General features: G+C 26.5%; 1 protein-coding gene and 1 pseudogene across 1 annotated transcript; both read left to right on the top strand.

Moving 5' to 3' along the window:
- Positions 1-3,375: 3,375 nt before the first annotated feature.
- LOC131180905 (putative UDP-rhamnose:rhamnosyltransferase 1) lies at positions 3,376-5,108 on the top strand. Its single transcript, XM_058149103.1, has one exon. The coding sequence runs from the start codon at positions 3,490-3,492 to the stop codon at positions 4,879-4,881; it is 1,392 nt and encodes a 463-aa protein (XP_058005086.1). The 5' UTR covers positions 3,376-3,489; the 3' UTR covers positions 4,882-5,108.
- A 54-nt stretch (positions 5,109-5,162) lies between these two features.
- LOC110642121 (putative UDP-rhamnose:rhamnosyltransferase 1) lies at positions 5,163-12,595 on the top strand (annotated as a pseudogene).
- The last annotated feature ends 1,768 nt before the right edge of the window (positions 12,596-14,363 follow it).

Here is a 14,363-nt window from a genome sequence, read left to right as displayed (position 1 = left end):
TCTCAATAAAATTATTTTATTTTTAATATAAATATTATTTATCAATTTTATATATTCCTATCGGTTATTAGTTTTTTATTATTAATTTAAATTTTATTAAACTTTTAATTTAATTTGTACACTAAAAAAAATATAGTTAGTTGCAATAAGGTTAATGGCAAATAACAACGAATAATTGAATTAATCGTTAAATTAATTAAATTTAAAAAAATAAAAAATTTAATAAAAAATATCAGTTGCTAGTAGAAATTAATCTAGTAATTGAAATCGATTGATAATAGTTAAGTAAAAAATAATCGGTTGTAAAAATTTAGTATCTTTAATTTTATAAATTTACAATAATTTTATAAATTGATTGTTATTTATAACTAATTTAACAATGAAAAATTCGATTGCTAATTTGAAAAAAAATTATAAAAAAATGGAAATTTCAAATAATAAATAAAAAATTCAAAGAAATAAATTGTTCAAAATTACTAAAATAATAAATTATCAATGAAAAGTTAGTACTAAAAATTAATATAAAAATATTACAAAAAAAAACTACTAATAATAACTATTATAAAAAATATTAAAAAAATTAAATATAACAAGATATTTATAAGAGAAATTATTAAAAAAATTACCATATATATATAACAAAAAATTACTAAAAATTAATACTACAAACAATTTACTAACAAAAGATATATTTATATAAAAAATTTTATTTTATGACAAAAAAAAATAAATTGAATAAAAAAATGAGAAAAAAAAGAATAATGAAGAAAATAGATAAAAAAAAAAGGATGATGTAGAAGAAAATAGATGAAAAATAAAAAAAATAATGAAGAATAAAATATATGAGAAAGAAAAAGATGATAAAGAATAAAATATATGAGAAAGAAAAAGATGAAGAAGAAAATAGATGAGAAAAAATGATAAAAAAATATATGAGAAAGAAAAAGATGATGAAAAAAATATGTTAGAAAGATGATAAATAAAATAGATGAAAATAAAAAAGATAATAAAGAAAATGAGAGAAAAGAGAAGAAAGAGAAAAAAAAAAGTAGTAGGGAAAGAAAATTAGTAGTAACTTATATAAACGAATTAACAACCTATTTTCGATTGCTAATTTCTTTTAAAAATTGGGTAGAAATTTTTGATGAGCAAATTTTACAACCAATTCCCATTTGATTGCAAAATCGGTTGCAAATTAAAAAAAAAAATAGGTGAAAATTTTTTTGGAAAAAAATAGGTTGCAAAATTAGTTCTTGATAGTAACTGATTTTAATCAGTTGTAAAAATTAATTATTGTTAGCAATCAATTCACAAATCATTTGTAGATGAAAAAATAAAACAAAAAATTAAGCGAGAATTTTTTAGGAGAAAAAGATTAGTTGCAAATGATTTTAATCGATTGTAAATCAGTTGCAAATAAAATAAAATAAAAATCAATTGCTATTAACAACTAATAAGAAATTGGTTGGAAATAACAACTAATTTTTACAATCGATTGTAAATCGATTACTAACTGTTGAGTCAATTGAAATAACTTTTTAATTTAGCAACTGATTTCTTAAATCAATTACTAATTTTAAAGTTGATTGCTATTAATAAAAAAATTTTGATAACTGATTTCTTAATCGGACTAATTAGAAAATCGGTTGCTAAACATATATTTAAGATTTTTTTAATATCAATTAATAATTAATTATAAATCAGTTATAAATAATAATTAATTTAATAATCGATTCTTAAATTGATCGTTAAATTTTTAAAAATTAATTATTTTATTAAAAATTAAAATTATAAAATTAATTATTAATAACAATCAATTATAAAATTAATTAATTTTTTAGTAATAATAATTCGTTGTTTATTATTATTATTATCATTATTATTATTATTATATAGGTATTTTAAGTGTATATGACATGATGTGATTTTATTATTTAATAATTCGTTTCTCATCTATTTCTCTGGTCCAGAAATAACACCACCACCTGTAATAACCTAAAATTATTATTATTATTATTATTATTATTATTATTATTATTATTATTATTATTATTATTACCTTGAAAAAGAAGCATAAGATAATAATTTCTTTTATTTACCTATAAATCTATTGTTGTGGGGTTTAGGGATTTTTTTAAAAATAAAATTAAAATAATCTTATAGTACTAGAATAAAGTTGAGGAATAGAAATGAAATAATTTTTAAAGTTGAGAGACAAATGAAATAATTTATAATTTTTTATTTAAAAATATGTTATTATAGATTAAAAGAATTTTTTTGAAATAAAATTAATATTGAGAGATCCTACCGTAATAAACTAAAGCGAGACGAACATTTAATTACCTCCAAAATAGAAGGATGAATATGTAGACCATTTTATTGAGTTTATGCAAAATCACCGAGTTGCTTGAAGGCTTTAACCGTGTATTATTTACAAATGTATGCATCATTAATTATGTATGGCTGGATTGTTGGGCAGGGCGGGGGGCAGATTATACGTAGAGTTTTGGGTTTGATTGTTGGTTGCTTAGATTTTTGGTGGTTTTCTTTTCTTTGTCATGAGAGACTTTGGTACTGGTATGTGTACTCTGAAAAATTTCAGGATTGGAAAACAGAAAATCTTTAAAGAACTTTATTTGAGGATTTAGATACTTTCTGGACATGTATGCCTTCAAGGCCACAATATTAAAGGTGGAAGATATAGCTTCATCCGTTTGCACAGAAATGGAAATCTAGCTGAATGGATTAGGCGAATTCATAATTTGTTTATTGGATCATACAAAATGTCAGCTAATTTTGCCAAGTATTCAGAAGTTCACAATCATTTTGATAAATATAGGGATGAAAAATCTCAAGCCTCAACAAATTCAAAAATGGGGGACCTGAATGCAGGGTGAAGGAGTGCTTACCTTTCCTTCTCTCCTGATTCTGAAGAAGGAACTTTAGGTTCTTGGGATGGGGTAATGGAATTAATATTCCTCCTGGAAAGAATGAATTTTTGGTAGAGCAGTTGAAGTATTTGAAACATTAAGAGAAGCTGAATATGAACATAAAATGTTATGCAAAAGGTATTTTAAGCTCCCTCGGGCTACAGAGCTGCACTCAAGCTCTACCCTTCCAGTTCCTTGTTGGTTCTAACCAGATAAATATTTCATTTTTAGAAAATATAAAGTTTTTAGAGGTATTTTGGATTACTGATTGCGACAACTCGGAGGAGGTGAAGATTAGCCGGATAAGGCTTGGAAAGGATCTAACAGCACCCAGCCACTTGATGCAATAAACACCATTACTTTAATCTTCAAAGTTTTTCGCTTAGTCAATTATCATAAAAGATTTTTTTATGATAATGCAACCGAGATTCGATGCCATATATTTGTATATAATAATGCAATCGAGATTCGAGACCACATTTACTGTAATTTATTTACAAACTTAATTTGACTGATCTACAAAAGAATTCACTGGAACAGCAAGACCCAGCAATTCAACATGAGTGAAGCTAAAAAGCTGCATGTTGCTCTGTTTCCGTGGCTAGCATTTGGTCATATGATCCCATTCTTTGAGCTGGCCAAGCTCATAGCTCAAAGGGGTCATAAAATCTCCTTTCTCTCCACACCTAGAAACATCCAACGTTTGCCAAAAATTCCTCCAAATCTAGCACCTCTTATCAATTTAGTGAGCCTCCCTTTACCCACAGTTGAACATCTCCCACAGAATGCAGAGGCCACCACTGATATACCTTCCCACAAAACTCCATACCTCAAGATTGCCTTTGACGGCCTCCAAGGCCCTCTGCATCAGTTTTTCCAAACTTCTACTCCAGATTGGATCATCTACGACTTTGCTCCGCACTGGTTACCTCCCATTTTGGCCAATCTTGGGATCTCCGGTGTCTTCTTCAGTATGTACGGTGCATGGACTCTATCTTTCCTTGGATCATCAACGTCAGCCATGATTAACCGTGAGGATTCACGGACTCGACCAGAGGATTTCACTGTGCCTCCTGAGTGGATCCCTTTTCCTTCCAAGATCGCATTTGGGCTCCATGAGGCAAAGCGAGCTTTCGGTGATCACATAGAGGTAAACAATTCGGGTTTCTCCGATGTGTTTCGTTTAGGTTCGGTAATTGGAGGTTGTAATGTCATAGCTATAAGGAACTGCAATGAGCTAGAAAGTAACTTTTCCAGGCTTGTTGGGGAGCTTCACTGCAAGCCTGTAGTTCCAATAGGTTTATTGCCGCCTGCAGATTTTGATGGCAGCAGTGACCAAGATGATATGTGGCTTACAATCAAAGAATGGCTAGACAAGCAAAATAAAGGTTCTGTGGTTTACATAGCATTTGGAAGCGAGTCGGAACTGAGTCAACCCGAACTACACGAGTTGGCACTTGGGTTGGAGTTATCAGGGTTGCCATTCTTTTGGGCTCATAGAAAGCGAGAAAACTCGGTCAAGTTACCTGATGGGTTTGAGGAGCGAGTCAAGGGACGTGGAACGGTGTGGACGAGTTGGGTACCTCAACTCAAAATTATGGGTCATGAATCAGTGGGAGGCTTTTTGACTCACTGTGGTTACTCTTCAATTATAGAGGCACTTTACTTTGAACTTCCTTTGATTATGATGCCAATCTCTATAGACCAAGGGCTAATTGCAAGATTTTTTGGAGAGAAGATGGTGGGTATAGAGATAACAAAAGATGAGAAAGATGGATCTTTAAGGAGGGAATCGGTTGCTGAGTCGCTGAGGTTGATTATGGTTGAAAAGGAAGGAAGAGGCTATAGAGACAAAGCAAAGGAAATGAAGAAATTAATTGCAGATAAAGATATGCACGATCGATACGTAGACCATTTTGTTGAGTTTATGCAAAATCACCGAGTTGCTTGAAGGCGGTAACTCGACATATTATTTACAAATGTATGCACCATTAATTGGCTCATTAATTGTATAAGTATGTTTGGATTGTTTGTTGGGGTAGCGCAGGGGCAGATTTTATGTTTAGCGTTTGTTGTTTAAGGTTCTGTTGCTATTGTTGTTTCTGCTGATCTTGTATCTATATTTTCTGAAATTTAGTTGCTGCCTCTTCTTAATAAAAGTTTACTCCATTTCCAAAAAAAAAAAAAAAAAAAAAAATGATAATGTATATGCTAATTGTCGTCTGCTAGATTATGATTGATGAAACTATGAATGACAAAGGTTTGTTTGTATAAATATAATCTACAGTTTATAATAACTAAGTTGATCTTAGATTCAAAAAAATACAGTAAAATATTTTCTTGATATTTAATATGCATATATATTTTATTAATAGAAATTAGAGGTTGATGAAAATTAATTTCATTTAGATTCCTAAAAAAATTATGTAAGAGTAAATAAAAATCAATTTAGCGCATTAGTTATTCATTGCGAAGGATAATAATAATAACAATAATAATAAATAAGCGTTTATGATTTTTGTAGAGCATTTAAGTAAATTTAAATTAAATTTTTTGAGTTAAACAAATCTTATGCTTTTAAATAAAGTCAAATAAATTTATTTTTAATAAAATATTATTTTTTTAATTTTAAATATTAAAAATTATTTATTAATTTTGATTAAAATAAAATTTAAAAAATTTGAAAAACATGATAACAAAAATTGTTTAATATTAAAATTATTATTTTATAATTTATTATTTAAAAATAAAAAAAATTTATTATTAAAAAAATAATATTTTATTAAGTACGCATTTATTTAGTATTAATTAGAAAATATATAGACTTATTTGGTTTAAAATTTAATTTTTAATTTATTTAACTCTTTAAGTGAAAGTGTAAGGATTTATTTAATATATGTATAAATATAAAGTAATGAGGTATTAAAAAAAATGATATGTGATATTTTTTTGAAAAGTTTACTGTATGTTATATTTTATAAATATTTTATTTTATATTAATTATTTTTTATTTTTTTATTTTTTTTAATTATTATTATTATTTATAACACTACTTTAATATTTATTATTTAAATTATTATTTTCTTTAAAATTTAATTTTTAAGAATTAGAACATTTTGTAATTAAATGTAATATAATAAAAATTATTTATATTATTTTATAAATAGTAATTATTATTTAATTTTTTTATTTCTTTTTTAATTATTATTATTATTTACAATATTACCTTAATATTTGTGATTTAAGTCATTATTTTTTTTTAATTTAATTTTTAAAAATTAACATATTTTATGATTAAATATAATATTTAAAACTTATTTATATTATATTTTATAAATTATCTATACAAAAATATTATTTGCCACGTTACCATGCATTATAATAATAATAATAATAATAATAATAATAATAATAATAGAATTATTTTATATCCTTAATAAATATTTTTACTATATCGTTATATTTATATTATTTTTATTATAAAATTTTTGTTAAAAATTTGAGAGATAAAAAGTATAATCTATATAAAAAGTTATAAAAATAAAATATAGAGATTTGACTTATTTATGATTAATATGTATTATGTTTTATTTAATAATTTAATATTCTTTTTATTTCACTTTCCTAATATTAATTAATGCTTATTACTATTATTATCTTTATGGCCAACTTATAGCCATTTAACTAAAACAGCCAAGTAGATAGAAAATATTTTACTGTTATAAAAATTAAATTTGAATGCTTTTGTTATCCTTTTTCAATTAAATAATATTTAATTATAAATTAATTTTTTTATTTAAATAGTTTTTATTTGTTTAGTTATTTTTTGTGATCTTATAATCAACTATCGTATAATTTAATTAATTTAAATTATTTCATATATTTAATAAATATTTTTATTACATTGTATATTTTCTATTATTTTCATTATAAAATCTTTGTTAAAATATTTAAGAGACAAAAAGTATAGTCTATATAAAAAGTTATAAAAATAAAATATAGAGATTTTACTTATTTATAATTAGTATGTATTATTTTTTATGTTAATAGTTTAATATTTTTTTATTTCAATTTCCTAAGATTAATTAATTTTTATTATAATTATCATTATTATCAACTAATGATGTTTTAATTGAGATAGCTAAGTAAATAGAAAATATTTTACTGTTATAGAAATTGTATTTGAATGCTTTTGTTATCTTTTTTAATTAAATAATATTTAATTATAAATTAATTTTTATTTAAATAATTTTTATTTATTTATTTATGTATAACATGTCATGTGAGACATGTGATACATATCAAACGCTCTACTCTTACCAAATATATTCGTTTCATCTCAATTCTCTCAAATCTTTTTTTATTTGTACTATTTTTTATTATTTTTTTAAAAGTTATTAGTTATCATATTTATTTAAATATATTTAATTAATATATATTTAATTATTAAATTTTTTTTTATAAATTTCTTATTTAATATTTCTTAAACTTTTAAATATTTTATTTCATTGTAATTATATATTTAATGTAATTATAACTAATATTTTGATTATTTATATTTTATTATCATTAAATTTTAACAAAATTATTTTTAAATTTAATTAAATATTTATATTTTTAAGTATAAATTATCTTTTAGTTATATTTTTATATAAAAGTAGAATTTTAAACAATTTTTTTTAAACAGATATATTGTAACTGTAACTCATTAAAATAATAATAATAATAATAATAATATTTTACTATGGAGTAGAGATATTATACTTTTTAAAAAAAATATTCCAAAAGTGAAAATAATAATTAAACAATATAAAATTTAATTGTCTATTTAAAATATTCTATAAACAAAAAAATTTAAAAATAAAGATATAAAAAAAATTTAAGGCACTATCAATTATTTTTTATTTGTGTCAATGGTTAATGAAAATATTAGATTATCAAGTTGAATTAGATGACTCAGCAAAAAGCAAATCTGTTGAAGAAGCTAAAGCCAAAATTGGAGGCAAAATTAGTTATCTGAAGTAGTTAATCAATTCACAACATGTGGTTGAGAATAGTTAATTAATTAATTGTTTTGATTAGTTGTAGAGTTAGTTCTCTAGCTCAGCATAGCAGTGACATTCTCTCACTTATATATATGTACCTGATCTGATACAAACTGCATGTAATCCTTCTCTTTTCAAGAATTCAATAAAAGTTCTAAAACTTTCTTCCAAATTCTCATATGGTAGCTTTCTTCCTTCTTTGTTTCTTAAAAAGCTTTTTTTTTTTTTTTTTCACTTCAACGAAGAATTTTTTTCCTTCTTTGTTTCTTGAAAAGCTGTTTTTTTTTTTTCACTTCAACCAAGAATTTTTTTAATGGCAAATTCTTTTGTGAATCCTTTGCAAGATCCTTCGAGCCACTACTATTTGCATCCTAATGAAAATCCATTTTAATTGATATTTGATCTATTTTTTTGTGTTGTCTTAATTCAAAAAGTGTTATGAAGTGTTTTAATTATGTTAGAAAACTTAGACCATTAGGTAATTATAACTAATTAGGAATCTTAACCCTTTAGGAGATTAGAGTTAGAATTCAATGTAAATTGTCATTAATATTTTCTTTATTTTTTTATTTTCTTTAGTTTCTTTATTTTTTATTACAAATAAAATTGGTAAGTAGCCCTGAGGTAAGTACGCATTTGCGTGGAGCTTATATGGAACTAAACAGGAGTAAGCCAGGGATATCATTACCATACTAGAAGAGAATGCCCTTTTTTAAGGGTCGCTTGCCCCAATGGCAACTGCATTTACCAACAGGTAAGTAGCTCTAGACTTGTCGAATAACCATTGGCATGAAATTGTAGTAATAATAGAACTTTTATTTGGTAAATTAAAATTAACTTCGTTTTTAATTTAACTAACTTTTACATATAATTAATTTAAATAAATATTTTGTAAATTAAAATTAATTTTATTTGTAAATTAAACTAATATTGGCATGTAAAATAAATTTAATTTAGTACTTGATAATTGTATAATAAATTTGCATGTTAGAAATCTTTATTAGGTTGTGATTGTTTGGGCCTTATATGAGATTAGAATAAATTACACATGTACATAATTAACTTAGTTTAATTATCCTTAGGGTAACTTGGTGAAAATTAATTAATTAGGTTAAATAGAAACATAGGGTTATTTGAAATTGAATTTATTTGTAAATTAAATTCTCAATAATAAATTAATTTTAGTCATTTGGTAAATATCATTTAAATAATTAGCAACCCCATAGATAGGAATTACTTGTGCATGAAAATTGTGTGTAAACAACAACCCTTTTGTGAATTACTTGCGTGTGTAGGATTAAAATTGCATTTTCTTAGGATAAAGTTTAATAAAGGAATAATAAACAAGACTTCTAGAAACATTAGTAGAGGACTGGCACTTGAATTAACGAGGTTAGACCAGGCGTAAGGGGTGCCTAACATCTTCCCCTTACGTACCCACTATCCTGAACCTAGACATTGGGCTATGGTAATGACGGTTGGGGAAACTCTGCAAGGAGTAAGTTGCTATCTATGACCCTCGGAAGAAACACTTAATATGTCTTGGTTATTACCCGGGTGGCGACTCCTGTCTATCTATGCCTTCGTGGCATAAATCCTTAGTATTGTGGTAGTGTTATGGGAAGACGGTACTTACCAGTGGTTTGATTCTATTATGATTGTATGGAGTGCATATCTAGGAAATGCTGTCTAAGGAGGTGGTACTTAAGTGAGACCATTGTGACTTCACCATCTTTCCTGGGCATTACCTGGTGCATTTTATATAATTCTAATGGATGATATTTCGCCTTACGCCCCCCTCCTACATCCATATTAGAAGTTGAATTGTTTGATGTGTGGGAAATTGATTTCATGGGGCCATTTCCATCCTCAAATGGGAATAAATATATCTTGGTAGGGGTAGACTATGTATCTAAATGGGTAGAAACTATTGCTACACCTACCAATGATGCAAAAGTTGTGGTGAAATTTTTGAAAAAATTTGTTTTGACTAGATTTGGTGGCCCACATGCCATAATCAGTGATGGTGGTAGCCATTTTTGCAATCACCAATTTGAAAAATTGATGAGAAAGTATGGGGTAAAGCATAGGATTACCACACCATATCACCCTCAAACAAATGGCCAAGTAAAAATCACAAATAGAGAACTTAAGCAAATCTTGGAGAAAACTGTCAGCAAGTCTATAAAAGATTGATCCCTTAAGTTAGATGACACTCTTTGGGCATATATAACAGCCTTTAAAACCCCCATAGGAACTATACCTTATAGATTAGTTTTTGGGAAATTATGCCATTTGCCCGTAGAGTTAGAACATAAAGCTTATTGGGCCATAAGAGCAATCAATTTTGATTTACAAGCTACTGGACAAAAAAGATTTTTGCAACTTAATGAGTTAGAAGAATTGAGACTTGATGCTTATGAAAATGCTATGATCTATAAAGAAAGAACTAAAAAATGACATGATAAGCATATCAAGAAATAGGAGAAAAAGAAGGAAATTTTGCAAGAGAGAGAGAGAGAGGAAGAGGAGCACGTGAGATCGGTTTTTGACAGCAGCAGAGGACGCCTTCTGCAACACTCCAGCAGCAGATTCTTCATCATTTTACTGGGTTTTTCTTTCCCTTAACTTAGATTTTTATTATTTTTTCATTTTTATACTTGGGTTTGTCTTGAAACCATGATTTGTGAATAGATCTTTGAGATTCTAGATATGGATTTGTTTGTAAATATTGCTTTGTGTTATGGTTTTTGAACTGATTTAGTCATTTAAATGAGATTTGCTGTATTTTGATTTATTACTTATGAGCTTGTTGCCTTACTTGATGAATGGGCCCTCATTAAGTTAAGTTTTAATCCTTGACAGATGAACTGAAAAGTGAATGTTTGAGATAGATAATCTTGCAATAACCTTAGTTTTCTTGGTGTTAAAGATAAGCTACGAGGATTAAGGGGACTTTCAAAATTAATTAGAGCTTTAATTGGGTTTTTGTCAGGTTTGAAATACTGTGAAAACAGAGTTTGATTTGATAAATACCAACTTTGAAATGCGAAAAAGGTTTCAAAGAACTAAGAATTGATTTCCCTCGAAATTGCAATTCTCATGTGTTTAGCTAAATTGGGGATAAACCACATGCAAACAATATTGAAAATCCTATATCTAGAATCACTTTAATTTTTATTGAATTTAGATTTAATTCCTTCCAAATTTCATAATTAGCAATTTCAATTTAAATTTTAGTAATATAGTTTAATTAATTAATTAATTAATTGTTTGATTTAGCTTAAATTCATCAAATATCAATTTTAATTTTAAATTTCATTTTTAATATCTTTAAATTTTAGTACTCTAATTAGCTTACTCCTTTAATTCCAATTTAAGTACAATTCCCTGTGGGAATCATATTTTTAAAATTATATTACTGTGACCCGTGCACTTGCGGAAAGCTATTTCACAGCATAACATCAAGGTTCAGTAATGGGAGGTTGTGATGTTATAGTTATACGAAACTGCAATGAGCTAGAAAGTAACTTTTCGAGGCTTGTTGGGGAGCTTCACTGCAAGCCCTTGCTTCCAATAGGTTTACTGCCGCCTGAAGATTTTGATGGCAGCAGTGACCAAGATGATGTGTGGCTTGCAATCAAAGAGTGGCTAGACAATCAAAATAAAGGTTTTGTGGTTTACATTGCATTTCGATGCGAGTCGGAACTGAGTCAACCTGAATTACACGAATTGGCACTTGGGTTGGAGTTATCAGCATTGCCATTCTTTTGGGCTTTAAGAAAGCGAGATAACTCGGTCAAGTTACCAGATGGGTTTGAGGAGCGAGTGAACGGACGTGGAATGGTGTGGACGAGTTGGGTAACTCAACTCAAAATTATGGGTCATGAATCGGTGGGACACTTTTTGACTCACTGTGGTTATGCTTCAATTATAGAGGCACTTTACTTTGAACTTCCTTTGATTATGTTCCCAATCGCTATAGACTAAGGGTTAACTGCAAGATTTTTTGGAGAGAAGATAGTGGGTATCATGGTTTTAAATAGCACTCGCAGTTGCAATCGCGGTCTCAGGTAATGAAAATGGGCCCATAACGGCCATAACGTAACTGTAACGGCCTGGTGCTACGTAAATTATTTTGAAAATTTTGTAAAGTTCATGAAGTGAATAATATATATATATATATATATATATATATATATATATATATATATATATATATATATATATATATGCCCCCTGCCTGTAACGACCAATAATGACCGTTACTCGTTACGTAATAGCTGTAGTGGCCGTTACACCCCTAATTTTTTTTCACTGTTAAATAACGATTTTATCAGTAACAGTAGTTGAAAATTCCTGTAAATAACGGCCATTACGTAATATAATGACTGTTATTTCATTCCATGGTGGGTATAGAGATAACAAGAGATGAGGAAGATGGGTCTTTTAGGAGGGAATTGGTAGTCAAGTCACTGAGGTTGGTTATGGTTGAAGAGGAAGGAAAAGCCCCTAAGGACAGAGCATAGAAGATGAAGAAATTAATTTGCAAATAAAGATGTTCATGATCGATACGTAGACCATTTTGTTGAGTTTATGCTAAATCACCGAATTGCTTGAAGGCATGAACTCAACCATATTATTTACAGATGTACACACCATAATTGTGTGTGTGTGTGTGTGTTTAGATGTTGGGCAAGGTTGGGGTAGACTATGCGTTTAGGGTTGGCTTAATGTGCCTAGTTCTGTTGCTATTGTTGTTTGGTTTCTGCTGATCTTGTGTTTTCTGAAATATGTACTTATCTAGTTCTCTTCTTAATAAAAGTTTACTCCATTATTTTTTTTTTTATTTCTCAACCTACTATTTAGATTAAGTGTAACATGATTTATTAATGCATGGTATTGTTATTTTATTATTAATATGTTTGAAAGATGATATAGTATAGAATGATTTAATAAGATAGTATGGTATGATAAAATAAATATAAAAATTATTAAAATATTTTATTATTATTTTTAAATATATAAATGATTTAAAAATATTTATTTAAATAAACTATTAATTTATAAGTAATATTATTATAATAATTAAAGATATATTTTATATTTTTTAATTAATTACTAAATATGTCTTATAAATATATAATATTAAAACCATATAATTAAAAATTTATATATTATGCAGAGATAAAATAAAAAAAATAAAAATTTAAAATTATGACAAACCACTAATTTAATGGTTTGAAAAGCTTTTACAATCCTAAACTAATATTTTTTAGGAATAATTTTTTTAAATATATAGAGTAATTACACCATACAATATAAAATCATTTCAAACTATAAACTAAAAATAGTGTGAAAAAACAGTTCTTATGTACCAGGAACTTTAGAGTTCTTCAATTATAAATTCTTAACTATTTTAATTTTTCCTTATTTTGCCATTGTTGTGCTTTGTTTCTACCTATCAATCTGTTTCAATCCTTTTTGGGTCTCGTCTCATAGCGATAATTTTGATCAAGTACGTGGTCGTCATTTCAAAAGCTCTCGATTTCTTTTCCAAATTGTCCTCGGCAATTACTGAATATAAACAATAAAAATATTCAGTAAAATATCCAAGCAGAAAACCTACTCTGCATAAGATAACAAAAACAAGGGCAAACAATGCGTGGATAATTTTGCTTCTTGATTGTTTTCTTTTCTTTTCTTTATTCTTTCCAATGAAATTCAGATCCATCTTTAATTTTTCTTTATATATATATATATATATATATATATATATATATATATATATATATATATATATATATTCTTTGTTCTTACAAACAATGAGTGTCACACACGTCTAAATTTTATAAATATATATTAATCAAGATTTTGATAGGTTGATTATATTTTTTGAAATTATGAAATTTTAAGTTTGAATTTTAATCAGAATTAATTATAAAAAAATAAAATTAAATATTTTAATAAAAATTAAAAAAACATACCCTTTCTTGCTTTCTCTATCTTAGTTCCTCAGACCTTCAATCAGCTACTAGAATTTGATATTGCTAATTCTGGCTCAAATTTTGGCATTTTGTGAAGGTTGCAGTTTGTGAGAAAATGGAGGAAATATTCAGTGCTGGAAAATTCAATGAAGTTCCAGATGTGGGAGAAAAACCGACGGCATTGGAAGCGCTCGAAGTTCTTGTATTAGAAGATCTGCTACAACTGAAGAGTATATATTGTCCAAAATGATTTTCAAAAAATTCAACGGTTGAGTTTTTTTTTTTCTTTTTTTAATAACTTGAAATTAAATAAAATAATTAATTTTTGTCCAATTCAATTAAAATCTTTTTTCCATAAGTTATGATTTATTTATTTATTATTATTATTATTATTTAGAATT

This window comes from Hevea brasiliensis, chromosome 1, assembly GCF_030052815.1.
Source record: "Hevea brasiliensis isolate MT/VB/25A 57/8 chromosome 1, ASM3005281v1, whole genome shotgun sequence".
NCBI lineage: Eukaryota > Viridiplantae > Streptophyta > Magnoliopsida > Malpighiales > Euphorbiaceae > Hevea > Hevea brasiliensis.
This window is presented reverse-complemented; position numbering and strand designations above follow the sequence as displayed.

What these genes read in the sequence shown, in the direction of transcription:
- LOC131180905 (XM_058149103.1), top strand. Translation starts at nt 3,490, where the DNA reads ATGAGTGAAGCTAAAAAGCTGCATGTTGCTCTGTTTCCGTGGCTAGCA.